Below are 13,734 nucleotides of genomic sequence, written 5' to 3' on the forward strand. Positions count from 1 at the left end.
AGCATGAGATGCAGATGCCCTGGGTCCAGCAGCCAGCCCCACAGAGGGGCACACAGGGAACAGCTTCTGCAAAGCTGGATCATGTCCCCAGCAGCATAAGTGCCAGGTCATGCAGTTGCATGACACCCAGGCTGTGAGCCCACACTGGCACCAGCCCTGGCTGTCAGCACAGACTGAAAGCGGCTCGTGGGCTCCCCTGAGGTGTCAAACAGGGCTCCAGACTGGAAGCTGCCTGCAAGAGAGCATGCCGTGTGCAGCCCTTGGGCACAGCTGCCCAGCAAGATGTCATCCCCTGCCCAGGAGGGAGGCTTTGCAGATGCGCTCCGGCAGGTCTCCACGAGCACCACAAGAGGTATTCCCTTGAGGTCTCGCAGAGACACCTAGAGGCAGGCTCGAGCTCCCAAGGCAGGAAATGTGCTTCCTCTGACAGTTGAATGCTTTCACCTTTGCAGCCTCCATCTGGAACCTGCTGTGTGATTGGTTTTCATGCCTGTCGAATGCTGGAGCCCCTTTTGTTTGCTGGACAGTGCGGGGAGCCCTTCGAGGGCATGCTGCCACACTGCTGCCTTCCCAGCACAGGGAGCCCCTTCGCCTCTTGTTTTTTGGGGCATCCACTGGCACCAGCCCTGGCTGCATTTCCAGCAGGCTCTGTGCCTCTGGGGTCCTGGCAGCAGCACTCAAGACAGGTCAGTGTGCTGCAGCAAACCACACAGCAAGCGCATTTCAGTGTCTCAGCATCCCGGCTCCTGCTTGTCAGCAACCTACCACAAAGCCATGGTCTCTCCTGGAAGAAGAGCTACAGGATCGTGGTGAAAAATGCTTCTGAGTATTTAATTAACTCCTGAAGTGCATCCACTAACAAATGCAAACAACCCCCAAAGCTCCTTTTCAGCTGGCTTTTCACTTTATGCAGCAGGAAGCACAGCGCAAGTGAGAGAGACCTGCTGAAGCAGCTGCCCTTAGCCCGAGGCAGGACTGTGCAGGGAAAGAGGAAATGCAAATCTCTTATCTCCAGCACTACATCACCAGTATCAGCCCTCTTGGTTCCCAGAGGTTTTCTGCTTTTAAAGCATCACAGAGAGAGTACAACACTTGAAAGAAAAACCTGTTCCACATTTGGGCTTCAGCTAAAGCCCCTTTGGTGCAGAGAGGATCCTGGCTCCACTTGGCACACTGAGACAAGTCATACAATTATTTAATCTCCTGGTGTTGAGACATTCACTTGGGTCTGACTCTTAAAGCCATTCACTTCAAAAGCTAAGGACACAGTAAGGCAAGTCTGAAATGATGAGCTGAGGTTTTATATGTTAGCTTTTACCAGCAGAAAGTTTTCTTCTTTATGGCAGAAGAAGAAAAGCCTTCAAGGGCCACACACATCCAAGACTAACCAAGTTAAAATTTTATTGAACCACTCCAAAGCTCTGGTAACAAAATACCTGTCAGTACAAATAGAGAGCCAAATGCATGGGCTAACCCAATTAAAAATCTACTCATGATTACTGTACAGGAGTGAAATCCTCCTCTTGGCTACCCACCAATGTGTGAATGAAATGACATGAAATGAAATGACACGGAATGAAATGTGAGCTAGGAGAAACAGCTCTAGAAACAAAGACAATCTGCCCAGGACCAGAGGACAAGATTAGAAAGGGTTTTTTCTTTCTAACACAAGCATCCTCTGAAAAGCCAAAAGCAAATCCCAGGCTCTGGAGCTTTCAGAGTGCAACTCTCCCATGTCTGTTGATGCTTTCAGTCACATAGCCACAGCAGGTAACCAAGTCTCTACCTTCTGCTTGTCCCTGGAATCCAAGGGGAGGCACTCACAGAGGAACTGGGATTTCCACAGGCTAGAAAGAGCAAAGATCACCTTCTGCACGGCAAGGCTTGGCAGGATAATTTGACACAAGAATTTGCTCAGAACTAAATCCAGCTGGGGCCAACCTCATTCAGCATCCGTCGACTTATAGTGGTCATCATCCACAGTGGAGTAGATGTGTCCCTCACTGCTCAGAAATTCAACAGCTTGCCTTTGAAGACAGAATAAAAACAACAGTTAGCAACTGTTAACTACTTCCTGTTATCACCTTTCTCTCTGGCACTCCCCACTTAGGGATCCCATCTCTGCTGCTCCCTTCCAGCACCAAGGGGAGCTCTCAGTGGCTCCATGCTGAGAGCAGTTTCAGTGCTGCTTCACCAAGCAGCAGATACAGAAATCTTCTCCAAAGTCGTGGCACAAGCAGCAGCCCTTAGACTTCACCTGACAGAGGGGAAGGTCCCCACTCCCAGTACTTGCCAGGTAAAAGCAGTAGCTACCACTTTGCTTTGAAGGGGACAGAACACAGAAAGATAATGATGTTAATTACTGCCTCTGGGTTCCATTTTTCCTAAGTCTTAGGGAGGAGAAGCTGTAAGAGACACTGAAGAAGAGAACAGTCTGCTCCCAAGTCTGATGGGTGTGCAGACACCAAGGTAGTCCTTGAACAGGAGAAAACACTGCTGAGGCACTGGCTACTCCCAGGTGCCTGCTAGCTTTGCTCCTGAGCTGCTAGACAGCTTGTTTTGACAACAAGGAGGGAAGTATTTCATCATCCCTTCAACCAGCAATGCTTCCTTCCTTCCGAGCTGTTGAAGACTCCAAGGCTCATTGCTGTGTCCTGCTGGGAACAGCAGCAGTCACCAGTACTGTTTCACAGGTGAGGGTCCAGGCTCCCCTCTGTTTTCCTTTCTGCCTCTTTGATCCAAATCCAGGAAGACTGCCTGGACTTCCAGAACATCCTTTGTTTCTACACACTTACTTGATTGTTGACATGCTCATACTGTGGAGCTGAGCCTTCAGCTCCTGAAGACTCATGCCTTCTGGGACAGGGCAGTTCTTAATCAAGTTCAGCACCTGGGGAAAGAAGAACCACCAATAGCACTCAGCTCATCTTCTCCATCAGCAAGGGACAGGAAGGTGGGGGAGGAAGTATCCATCCTCGAAGAGTAACTGAGCTTGCACCGCTTTGTCCCGTGCCGTGCCACAGCAGCATTCACTGCGAGCATGGAAGAGCTGCTGGCACCCACCTGGCTCTGATGGGCTGTGAGTCCGTTCAAGGGCAGGCTGCAGACTCCTCCATAGCTACCCACGCCAGCGGAGGGGAATGCCTGCGGCCCTCTCGATGCTTCCTGCCATGACAAGAGTGAGGTGGCTCTGGTTACACAGCCTGCAAGCCCAGCACCTGAAGGTCTTGGTGCTGGTGCAAGGCAGCAGGAATTAAAACAGATTTCCCAAAGAAACCCAACAGTCTTCCCCCCAAGGAAGCCAGGACTTCTGCCACGCCTTCACTGCAGCCCTTCAACAGCATCAAGCTTTCTAGCCTCACAGCCTGTCTATCAAGCTGAGTCCAGTGAACCAAGATGTCACTCTCTAGGGGTAGAATAAGCTGGCAAGGGCCAGGATGGAATCAGGGTCTCCAAGCACGTACCATAAGATTTCTCCTGAGGACCACATGTGCATTGACAATCTCCAGGATGTGTGTGGTGAACTCATTCATATTTTCCAGAGGCATTATCTTAAAGGCCACCAAACTTTTCTTATTCTTTCAGAGAAAAAAAAAAGACAAAAAGACAAAACAGGACAGGAAGATGCCTCACTGCTAACAGCCAACCCAGTTCCCCCCAGCAACAGGGAGCCTGGCTGCGTGTAACCCACCCAACATTTTCTGACTTACACTTAAGAGGTGACTTTGCCAGCCTGCACAGACAGGGTAGCTCCTTTTTCCAACCAGATGGTAACTGCACACCTTGTTCTTTGAGCATTTATTTCTATGTTCAGTTATGCTGCTAAGAAGCATCTCAGCACTATGCTACCAGAACCCAGCCTAAGCACTACAGTACAAATACCCAAGGACCTGCGGGCCCAGACTCTGCACCACTGCAAATGAGATACTGATGGAGAATGTTGTTTTAAACAGGTCCTCTGACCTTTGCCTTTAGGAACAATAGTGTTATTAAACACAGAGCTGGCAGAAATGTTCAAGGATTTGTCCACAGGACAGTGTGAGAAAAGACCACAACTAAGTGGATATGGTAAAGGGACCACACTAACACTGAGCCAGATCATCAGCCCTTCATGCCACTGCCCCAGCAGCCATGGGCAGCATAACCTTACCTGGAAAGACCGAAGGTGACCAGCTACTTTGACATAAGTTCCTGGAGGTACCACAACATTCTCACCACCTGCCTCCTAGCAGAGAGGAAAAGGAGAAAGGAAGGGTTTGCCGATGCCCCACGTTTCCAACAAATGATTTGGGGAGGCTCATCTCCAGCTAACACAAACACACACACTCCTATGGTCAGCCAGAAGAGGCAGGGAACGGAACTGCAAAGGAGAAAGAGAAGCAGCAGGTGTGGTTTGAGCAGCCTGTGCACTCCGCAGGTGAGGCCACCTGGGCTGCTCTGCTGCCTGCCCGCTTTGGAGAGACCTGCGCAGAGCGACGCCGGCAAAGAACACCCAAACAGTGGCAAAGCAAAGAGTGCAGCTATGGAACCTGCCACGGGGCACGGAAGCATAGAATTATGGTGTGGGTTGGAAGGCACCTTTGGAATTCACCTAGTCCAAGCTGTGTACAGCAAGCAGGAACATCTTCAACTGATCAGGCTGCTCAGAGAAGCAGGCCAGAACCTTTTGTGCGGTTCTGCTAAGCTTGCAGTTAGGCTGACTGAAGGTCTGCCTGATCCCCAAAGCTGCTCAACTCCCCTCAGGTGTTTGCCTTCAAACATGTGGTGCAACTACATAGGCCCATGAGAGTCCAGGCAAAGTTATCAGCACTTCGGGAGTCACACATCACAAAGTGAGGCAACATCCACTGCTAAGTGTCCTCACCTCAGCGTTTGAGCCACATCTGCTCACTCTCTCCCCTTGTATTTCTACATAGAATTACTGAGCAGGCAGCCCTCATTGCAGCCATGAAGTAACTGCTGAGCTCCAGCAGCTACACTCTAAAAAATGACAGATTGAACATAGAATCATGCATGGATTACAACACAGGAGTCATGCTCAGCACCAGCGAGCTGCTACAGCAGCATCTGAGATGACAACCATGGAACACTTCTCAGAAATGCCACTTCTGTTTGGCAAGTCACAGAACCGCAGAACTGTTTGGGTTGGCAAAGCCTTCTGAGCTCATCCAGTCCAACCAGTGACCCAGCACCACCATGGCCACTGAACCTGGCCCCACGTGCCATGGCTACACCTTTCTTCAACACCTCCAAGCATGGGGACTCCACCACCTCCCTGGGCAGGCTGCGCCAATCCCTGACCACTCTCACAGCAAAGAAGTTTTTCCTTATTTCCAACCTAACTCTCCCCTGACACAATTCCAGGCCATTTCCTTTCCTTCTATCATCTGAGATTAAGGAGCAGAGCCCAGCTCCCACCTGGCTCCAGCCTCCTCTCAGAGAGCTGTAGAGAGCAATGAAGTCTCCCTCAGCCTCCTCTGCTCCACAATGAACCCCCCCAGCTGCTCCTCCCCAGCCCTGTTCCCCAGACTCTTCCCCATCTCTGTTGCCCTTCTCTGGACATGTTCCAGAAGTTTCAAGTCTTGCAAGGAGCTGGGAGTTGAACTTGATGATCTTTATGGACCCCCTCTCACTTGTGGTATTCTGTGACTCTAACTTATCTCTCTACTGCTCCCAGAAACCTCACAGAAGCATGTTCCTAACAGCTGCAATGCTTACATCAGTATCGACCCACTGCCTGACGTCCATCGGGGCTGCAGTCATGTCATCCACTTTGTAGAGAATGTTGGTCGGTGCTTTCTCAGCGTGCCGGACGATCCCCACGATGGTGACCTGCGGTGGAACAGGGAAGCGTTTAACGGTGGAGGCCCCGGGAAACGAGTCCGTTCCTCCCGCAGCCTTCCTGCTGCCCACCTGGGAGATCTCCACGTCGCGGATCCGGAAGGACTCGTCGACCTGCTCGGCTGCCAGCAGCTGCGACACGGTGCAGGGCACGATGTTCTGGGAGCGGGTTCTCTGCAAGGGACCGCGGGCCGTTAGCGCCGCGGGGAACTGCCGCCCGCGCCCCGCTCCTCCGACCGCGGCCTCTTAGCCGCCCGGGGCCCCGCTCCCGCCCTACCTGCTTCTTCTCCGCCTGCGTGCCAGCGGGGGAGCCAAAGCCGCCCGGGGACTGCATGTAGCCTCCCGGAGGCCCCGAAGTGCCCACGGTGCCGTACCCGCCGTCGAAGGTACCTGAGGGCGAAGAGGGAAAGCCTATGAAGCACTGTCGGTGACGCGTCCCTCGTTCCCGCCATCACGGGGCGCGGCAGCGGCTGCGGCCGCCGGCGGCCCCGAGTACCCCTGCACTAAGCCCAGGCACCGAGCCTGGCGCCAGCCCCGGTGCAGCCCAGCCCGATGCCGCCAGCCCCGGCCCTCCGCACCGTGCCCGCTCCACATGGCGGCGGCCGAGCGTCGGGAGCCAGCCGCCCGCGCGCACCAGCAGGCCTCGCGCCGCCAGCCCCTGCCCAATCCGTAGGTGCCGTTCCGCGAGCGGCAGCCAATCGCGACCGCTCGTCCTCCCGCTTCGCCCAATAGGGAGAAGCCGCCGTGAAGCGATCTGCGCCATCTTGAGTGCGGGTGCTGCCCGCCTGCCCTGAGCTGGTGAAGGCGGTGGGCGAGGCTCAGCGGGGCGAGGCTCAGCGGGGCGGGGCGGGGCGGAGCGGGGCGGGGCGGAGCGGGGCGGGGCGGGGCGGAGCAGGGCGGAGCAGGGCGGAGCAGGGCGGAGCAGGGCGGGGCGGGGGGCACGGCTCGGCGGGCACGGCTCGGCGCTGCAGTGCAGCGGTTGGTCGCCATGCGGCTCGTTGCGCTCCTCTTGCTCTGCCCGCTGGCCGTAGCCCTGTCAGGTAAGGGGAGGCAGCGTGCCCCGCTCCCCGGCGGCGCTGGGTGCCCCGAGCGGTGCCCAGTGCCAGCCGCTCGCCCCGCTGAGCCTCGGCGTTTCCCGGCGCGCAGGGCGCTTCTGGCACATCACCGACCTCCACTGGGACCCCGACTACAATGCGGGCGCGGGTGCCGGGCAGGTGTGCCCCTCTGGCGGCTCCCGGGCCGTGCCTGCCGCCGGGCCCTGGGGCAGCTACCTGTGCGACGCACCCTGGCTCCTGCTCGACTCCGCCGTGCGCGCCATGCAGAGCCTCGTGCCGCAGCCGGACTTCGTCCTCTGGACCGGGTGAGGACGGGCCGGGTGCCGGGGCGGGATCCACTGCCCAGCCGCTCCGCAGCAGCGGCTGTCGGTCGGGCTCGGAACCCGCTCATCGGAGGGGCTCTCTGCGGCTGTCCTTCGTCCTCCTGCTGCAGCCCCGGGGCCGGCGGCTGCCTGCTGGAGAGTTGCTTCTCCGGGAACAGAAACACCGAAGGCTCCCCGTCAGCCGGCACTGGCCGTGCTGGGGTTCGGCTCTGGGGCTGTGGTGCGAGGCTGCCTGTGCTGGAGGCTACCGGGCTTTGGAGGGGAGAAGGGGCACCCGGGAGGCTGGGGCATAAGGAGGTCGTGGGGCGCCCAGGGCTCTTCAGCCGGTAACCGTGGGCCTTACAGTAGAGGCTTAAGGAAAGCACAACCAGAGCCAGGCCTCTGGTAGCAGCGAGACTCTCCCAGCGTGCCCCAGCAGTGAGCAGCAGTAAGGAAAGGCAAGGATCACAGTTCACCATCCTTTCTTCTCTGTTTAGTTGTGGCCAGCCCGGTCTGACTTCACAGTGTACCTGAAAGCCCTGGGGCAATGGGATGTACTCTTTCTGTTGGCAAACCTGTTGGAGACAGTGGGAGGAGAGCGTTGAAAAAGAGATGTGCAGTGTTTCTTCAAAGAGGCACCTGGGAGACCCATCCCAAAGAGCTGCTTTGCTTTAGGAGTATGATGATCCTCCCCAGTGGAGCAGATGCTCTGCTAGCATGGTTTCCAGCAATGGGTGCCCTGCTGCGCAGGAGGGCTCAGTATCACAGACAGTACAGGCTTTCTTTTGCACCATTGTTGGATGTGTGTCTGCCCTCCTGTAGTGTTTGCTCTTTCTTCTTCCAGTGCAGCATCAACTTGTGCTGTGCTGTGACCTCCATCCTAGTTTGCCTGACCCCACCTTTTCATTGTCTGTCTCTGGGTGACAGTTCCTGCTTAAAAGTAGCCATTGCTGCTTGTGACTTTATGTTGATTTTTCTCCTTTCTTCAAGCTATTTCCCTCAGTCTTTTGGCATAATTTTAGTCTTCTCCAATGGCCTTGCTGAGGGCACAGCACCAATGCCAGGAGCACATCAGCGACAGTACAGAAGTGTCCACACTTCCAGAGGCAGGCCTTGACAATCACAGCCTTCCTGGGAGCATTCCTTTGTCTCCTTTTAGTTACTCTGCTGTTCAATCAGCTGTGCAAGCAGCCTTGCTTCACTTATCATCGATCAGACGTTGACTTGAAATTGCAAAATGCTGTTCTTCCAATGTTTCCAGTCAGCCTTGCTGCTTCTGTAAGTGCTCTGAGGCAGAGTGAGCTTCCATTTCATGTGCTTGTGTGCAGGTTTTTCAAGGTAGGATAAAGTGGAGCCCATTTTTACTTAGAGTAGTTGCTTTAAACTCCTTCAGTGCCTTGGCCAGGCAGCACAGCACTGGATCCAAAAGCTTCACCCCCATGGCACAGAAGGCACGAAGAGAAGTAAGCAAGTTTTACTGCAGACACTGACTGTGCTGCTTTCATTTTTCTAGAGATGACACTCCTCATGTCCCTGATGAGAAGCTTGGAGAGGAGAAGGTTCTGCACATGATAGAAAATCTGACTTATCTGATAAAAGAGAGGTTTCCAGGTAGGATTTGAAAGGATAAGAAGGGGCAAGGGGCACAGAGTCTCACAACTTACCAGGATAAAGAAATGACAGAATTGGGAAGGGAAAGGCATGGGAGGGCTGTGGTCACTGGGACTTGTTGGCTCTCTTCCTAGTTGCTGTTTGAGATGTCTGGTGCACACTTATGTTTCAGGTTAACTCAGGAAAGAGGAAAAGAAAGGGTTACTGCAGTTAGTCATTAAGACAGGAATGTCTGCAAGGTTCCCTTGTGCTGAAACCTTTCCAGCTGTGGGGGAAGGAGCCTTGCTACTGGTGAAAGCTCACTGGTTCACCGTAAAGCCACAGCTCTGGGCTGGCTTGTCCCGAGGAGGGGGGGTGGTGTTTGCTGTGCTGTACCCTCATACTGTGGATGATGCACTTTGCAGAGCTCTCAAGCCATGCTGCTCCTTGCAAGTCTGCGAGTGCCTTGGGGAGCTCTGGTGCTGAGGAGCTCTGAAGCCAGCATAGGTCCCTCTGTGCCCCCTTTCTGTGTCTCTAGGCATTAAGGTCTACGCAGCCATGGGCAATCATGACTTCCACCCCAAGAATCAGTTCCCAGGAAAAGAACACAGGATCTACAGCCAAACAGCCAAGCTGTGGCAGCCCTGGCTGAGTGATGCTTCCACTGCCCTTTTCAGAGCAGGTATACACCACAGGCTCATCTTGGCAGCACTCTGGGGAGGTGGGGGTGGTTTTCCTGCTTCTGTCCTGGCAGCAAGTATTTCTAGAGCATCTGCAGAGGAATGGTCTTGGCTGAATGCTGATTTCTGGCACTGAGTTCTCCTGCTTGTAAGAAAAGAAATTCCTATATGCTTTAGCCTCTCGTTTTTCTTGAGTTGCTGGAAAGTGCTGAGCTTCAGTGGGAGAAAAAAAGTCTTTAAAGAAAGCTGTTGGTGCAGGCAGCACTATGGCGCTAGAGGGCTGCCCAGCTCCTGCTGCTGCATGCTGTCCCCACACAAGGTCTCCCTTCACCACGGAGGCATAAGCACAACAAGAGGCACAGGGTGGGAAGAGTTGCTCCAGATCTCCACCCTGCAGTGGTCAAAGTGCTGCTGGCACCTCTGCGTAGGGTGACTTTGCTGTGGCCATTGCCAAGGAGAGCTGAGAGGGATGGAAACAAAGGGATCTGGTGTCAGAGATCTCTATCTCTTCCCTGTTGGTTGCACTTTGCAGGAGCTTTCTACAGTGAGAAGCTGCCTGGCCCGGGGACAAGGGGGCGAATCATTGTCCTCAACACCAACCTGTACTATGACCAGAATGATGAGACAGCTGGTGAGGAAGATCCTGGGGGGCAGTTCCAGTGGCTGGAAGAGACACTGACCAACGCCTCCAGAGCCAACGAAAGGGTACTAAAAGAAACGAATAAACAAGCTCTGGAGAAGGCTTCTCCCAGCCTGGAAGCTCTTCCTGCTCATGCTGTCCCCACTGCACAGTCGCAGCAGGCAGTGCTCTCTGGGCTCTGCACTGCTCACAGCTGCTGGCTCTGTAGGTGTACATTGTGGGGCACATCCCCCCTGGCTTCTTCGAGAAGAAACGGGGCAAGGCCTGGTTCCGGCACAGCTTCAACCAGCAGTACCTGCGGGCAGTGCAGAGGCACCACGCGGTGATCGCTGCCCAGTTCTTCGGGCACCACCACACCGACAGCTTCCGGATGTTCTACAGTGACACAGGTACCCCCCGTGGCCACTCGGGTGTCTGCGGTGAGAGCCTTTGGTGGCTGTTAGCTGAGCGAGTTGAGAAGGCAGAAAAGGCTTCTGGATGCTGTGCTCCACCAGAGCCAGCAGTGGCTGAGCTCCTCTCCAGCCCATAGTTTCAGCTCTGCTTCCTGTTTGCCCTCAGATTTTGTCAGTTTTACCCCAGTGACTTGCAGCCTCTTGCCTGGTCCTTGTTGACAGGTTTTGGACATAAGGGAGCAGTTACAGCTCCTTGCTTTGGGGTTACAGGTCTTGGGTCCCCTTTCTGATGTGGTTCCTTTGTGCACTCTGACTGCAGGAGTCTTTGGCAGCAGTGGGCAGCCTGTTCTCAGCTGCAGCAGGCCCATGCTCAGTCCCTGATGCCGGTGGGTGTCTGACCTTTGTGCACCGCTGCTGTCCTTGGGGCTGGTGGCAGAGCTGCTGCAGGATGATGGGTTCCCAGGTGCCCACTGCGGTGTGTTCAAGGTGTGCTAGAAGCCAAGGTCTCTCGGGGGTTGTTTTGCCTTTCTGTTAAGGTTCTCCAATCAGTGTCATGTTCCTGGCCCCTGGAGTGACTCCCTGGAAAACAACTTTACCTGGAGTGACCAACGGAGCCAACAATCCTGGGATCCGGGTGATCGACTATGATCCAGACACCCTCCAAGTGCTGGTAGGGGATCCCCAGCTGCTGCACACTGCACCCCTGGGGTACTTCAATGCCTCCTGCAGTTTTACTGTGACTACAGGAGTCGAGCAGCTATGTAAGAGAGGACATCAGGCTTGTGTCTAACGTGAAGGTTGAGCAAGAGCATCATCAAGTAAAGGCAAGATGACTGCAGTCAGCTGGCTGAGGCTGGAAATGAGTTTCCTAGGGCTGTGCAGGACAGGTTTGGGTCTCCCTGCTTACCAAGTTGATTCATTTGTGATGCATCCAAGTTGTGAGTGTAGGGCCTGTTTCTGTTTTATGTCTCTGCCACGAGGCAGAGGGTGTGGTGGTTGTGCCTTCCTTTGTAGTGGATAAAGCAGCCCTGCTGACATCTTTACAGCACGAGAAATGAACACTGAAATGCTCTGTGCAGAGCTAGGGAGCTGGTGAAGCACAGAGGGAAAGAGACTGAGATGCAAGATGCTTTTGTGGTGACTTCTGAAGGCTGTCCCCTGAAGTGTCTGGCCCCAGGCTGACACCTTGGTAGAAGGCACCTGCTCTCCCCTCACTGCACCAGGAGACCTGCTGCCTGTGCTGCACACCAGCACCTGGGGGAGGGACTCATCATGTCCTGGCCAAGCACTCACAGCCTAATCCTTTCCTGGTTTGTCCTCATCCTGTTTTTCTCTCTGCAGGATATGGTCACTTACTACTTGAATCTAACTCATGCCAACATGATGGCCTCGACAGGGCAGGAAGAGGTCCCAGTGTGGGAGGAAGAGTACAGGCTGACAGAGGCCTTCCAGGTGCCTAATGGCTCTGTGGGCTCCATGCAGTCGGTGCTGGAGAAGCTGTCAGAGGACGCAGGCAGTCTGCAGCAGTACCACGAGCTGAACTCGGTCAGATACGACCGCAGCCCCTGTGGGGAGGGCTGCCGGCTGGACCACCTCTGTGCCATCAGGGAGGTTGATTTCACAAAGTACAGTCAGTGTGTCAGAGGCAGCAGCCCTGCCCCTGCCCTCACCAGCACCTGCCTTCTGCTTTCTGGCTTGCTCTTAGGCCTGCTCAGTCTGCAGCCAGCATGGTGATGGAGAGAGCACAGGGGCACCCTGCACATGGATCAGCAGGTGGGAAGGTGCCTGGCACTGAGAACTGGCTTGGAAACCAAGATGAGTTCAGAGGCCTTCACTAAAAGCTGTGTGATGTTTGTGTGAAGTCTTCTACAAGAGCTGGATGTACCCAGGAGGGGCAGGGATGGAGCCTTTTATGCCAGACTGAGCTGGGGAGTTTGTCTCCTTTCTGCGGTGCCACCTGTGAGCTACTGCATGTTCCTGAGGGGCTGCTGCCAGGGAGCTTCTTCATGTTGGCACATGCTGCTCTTCTGGAAAGCCCACACAAGGTCCTGGTTCTGGTGCCCTTCAGAAGCAGCCTTCGATTTCTGCACAGAGCCAGGTGGGATTAGTTCCCTCTTTGCCAGTGTGTGGCCGTCAGCAGGTTTGGGCACCGCTTTCAGATGTCAGCCCCAGATGAGGCTCCAGGGTAAGAAGTTTGGTTTTTTTGTTTTTGTTTTAGTTTTTCTTTCCCCTGGTTGCTGAGCATGAGCAGTGCTCCCCTCCCTTCTGTGCTCTCTTGACTTTCAGCCACTCTGCTCCTTCCTTCAGCTGGGCACTGCCAGCTGGCCTCGACCACTTTGCCAGTAAGAAGCGTCCAACAGTTTGGTGACTGAGCAGCTCTGGGGTTTGCTGGGTGCCTCCAGAGCCTTGGGGGCACGAGCCAGAGGGATGCTGCCGGGTGCCAGAGCCATGCTGCTGGGCCTGCGGGGTGTGGGGAGTATTTGAGCTGTCTGTACAGGCAGCTCTGGGCTGTTGCAGGTGCCTGACAAGGCAGAGCAGGAGCTGGCAGGGTACTGGAGCTTTCTGCCCAGAACACAAAGCCCAGGCATGCCCAGGGTGCTCCACAGGTCAGCTGCATGCTGCCAGCAGCATCCCACCAGTGAGGTGCAGGCAGAGTCCAAGAAGGGAAGGGCTGAGGGTGAGAATGGAGCCTGCAAGCAGAGAGTGTAGGCTGGGCACAGGAATATGGCATGTGCCCAGTGGGGCACTGTGGTGGGATGAAGGTGTGGGGTTGGGCAAGGGGTGTTTAGGTGCAGGGGGAGCAGCACCCACAGCTCTGGGGCTTTGCAGCCATGGTTGTCGTGTGCCACGGCAGAGCATGTGCCCAGCGATGTCAGGCTGGGGTGCCCCCGGGCAGATGCCTAGGTGGAAGAGGCTAGTGCCATCTCCCCTTGTGCTCCTGGACTGGCAGGTGTGGCTGATCCTCGCTGGGCCTTTCCCCCCACTCCTGTCTCCTTTCAGTTCTGTCACACAGAGCTCCCTGGAAGCCAGGTGCCCGCTCCGGCCTTTGCTGTGTCCTGAAGTCTTCCCCTTTGCAACAGGCTGGCAAAGCTGGCACTGCCCAAACCCAGGGCCTTGGGCTCTGTTGAACTCTTGGCTTATTTTGAAGCAGCCTTCTGCGGTGGACGCGGGTGGGGTTCGTGGCGGTGGGTTCGGCTCCGCGGGGCGCGCCCTGCTGTGGGGAGCGGAGAGGAA

The 13,734-nt window shown here is 55.2% G+C and overlaps 3 protein-coding genes across 4 annotated transcripts; 2 read left to right on the forward strand and 1 right to left on the reverse strand.

Annotated features, from left to right (window-relative positions):
- Positions 1-1,376: 1,376 nt before the first annotated feature.
- On the reverse strand, positions 1,377-6,556 carry RPA2 (replication protein A2). 2 transcript variants are annotated; one of them, XM_064172599.1, is made up of 10 exons: positions 6,420-6,524; positions 6,119-6,231; positions 5,914-6,015; positions 5,719-5,832; positions 4,151-4,225; positions 3,465-3,578; positions 3,064-3,165; positions 2,796-2,890; positions 1,942-2,027; positions 1,377-1,847 (listed from the first exon to the last, which is right to left on the reverse strand). In XM_064172599.1, the coding sequence occupies exons 1-9, from the start codon at positions 6,433-6,435 to the stop codon at positions 1,943-1,945; spliced, it is 816 nt and encodes a 271-aa protein (XP_064028669.1). In that variant the 5' UTR covers positions 6,436-6,524; the 3' UTR covers positions 1,377-1,847; position 1,942. The 2 variants fall into 2 exon arrangements, with proteins under 2 accessions (XP_064028669.1, XP_064028671.1); XM_064172601.1 differs by having other exon boundaries at positions 1,377-2,027; positions 6,420-6,556.
- A 219-nt stretch (positions 6,557-6,775) lies between these two features.
- On the forward strand, positions 6,776-8,986 carry LOC135190750 (acid sphingomyelinase-like phosphodiesterase 3b). Its single transcript, XM_064172452.1, has 4 exons — positions 6,776-6,881; positions 6,988-7,201; positions 8,712-8,809; positions 8,982-8,986. Exons 1-4 carry the CDS (start codon positions 6,830-6,832, stop codon positions 8,984-8,986), a joined length of 369 nt encoding a protein of 122 aa, XP_064028522.1. The 5' UTR covers positions 6,776-6,829.
- Positions 8,987-9,324: 338 nt separating this feature from the next.
- Positions 9,325-12,361, forward strand: LOC135190950 (acid sphingomyelinase-like phosphodiesterase 3b). Its single transcript, XM_064172789.1, has 5 exons — positions 9,325-9,470; positions 10,001-10,173; positions 10,317-10,497; positions 11,037-11,170; positions 11,842-12,361. Exons 1-5 carry the CDS (start codon positions 9,347-9,349, stop codon positions 12,232-12,234), a joined length of 1,005 nt encoding a protein of 334 aa, XP_064028859.1. The 5' UTR covers positions 9,325-9,346; the 3' UTR covers positions 12,235-12,361.
- Positions 12,362-13,734: the final 1,373 nt, after the last annotated feature.

This window comes from Pogoniulus pusillus, chromosome 37 (assembly GCF_015220805.1).
Source record: "Pogoniulus pusillus isolate bPogPus1 chromosome 37, bPogPus1.pri, whole genome shotgun sequence".
Lineage (NCBI taxonomy): Eukaryota > Metazoa > Chordata > Aves > Piciformes > Lybiidae > Pogoniulus > Pogoniulus pusillus.

Coding starts and splice junctions, on each gene's coding strand:
- RPA2 (XM_064172601.1), bottom strand. Junction 3,579..4,150: donor GTCACCTTCGGTCTTTCCAG/GTAAGGTTATGC, acceptor TTTCTCTGAAAG/AATAAGAAAAGTTTGGTGGC. Junction 3,166..3,464: donor TCCTCAGGAGAAATCTTATG/GTACGTGCTTGG, acceptor TTGTCATGGCAG/GAAGCATCGAGAGGGCCGCA.
- LOC135190750 (XM_064172452.1), top strand. CDS start 6,830: ATGCGGCTCGTTGCGCTCCTCTTGCTCTGCCCGCTGGCCGTAGCCCTG. Junction 6,882..6,987: donor GCTGGCCGTAGCCCTGTCAG/GTAAGGGGAGGC, acceptor CCCGGCGCGCAG/GGCGCTTCTGGCACATCACC. Junction 7,202..8,711: donor GACTTCGTCCTCTGGACCGG/GTGAGGACGGGC, acceptor TCATTTTTCTAG/AGATGACACTCCTCATGTCC.
- LOC135190950 (XM_064172789.1), top strand. CDS start 9,347: ATGGGCAATCATGACTTCCACCCCAAGAATCAGTTCCCAGGAAAAGAA. Junction 10,174..10,316: donor CCTCCAGAGCCAACGAAAGG/GTACTAAAAGAA, acceptor CTGGCTCTGTAG/GTGTACATTGTGGGGCACAT. Junction 10,498..11,036: donor GATGTTCTACAGTGACACAG/GTACCCCCCGTG, acceptor CTTTCTGTTAAG/GTTCTCCAATCAGTGTCATG.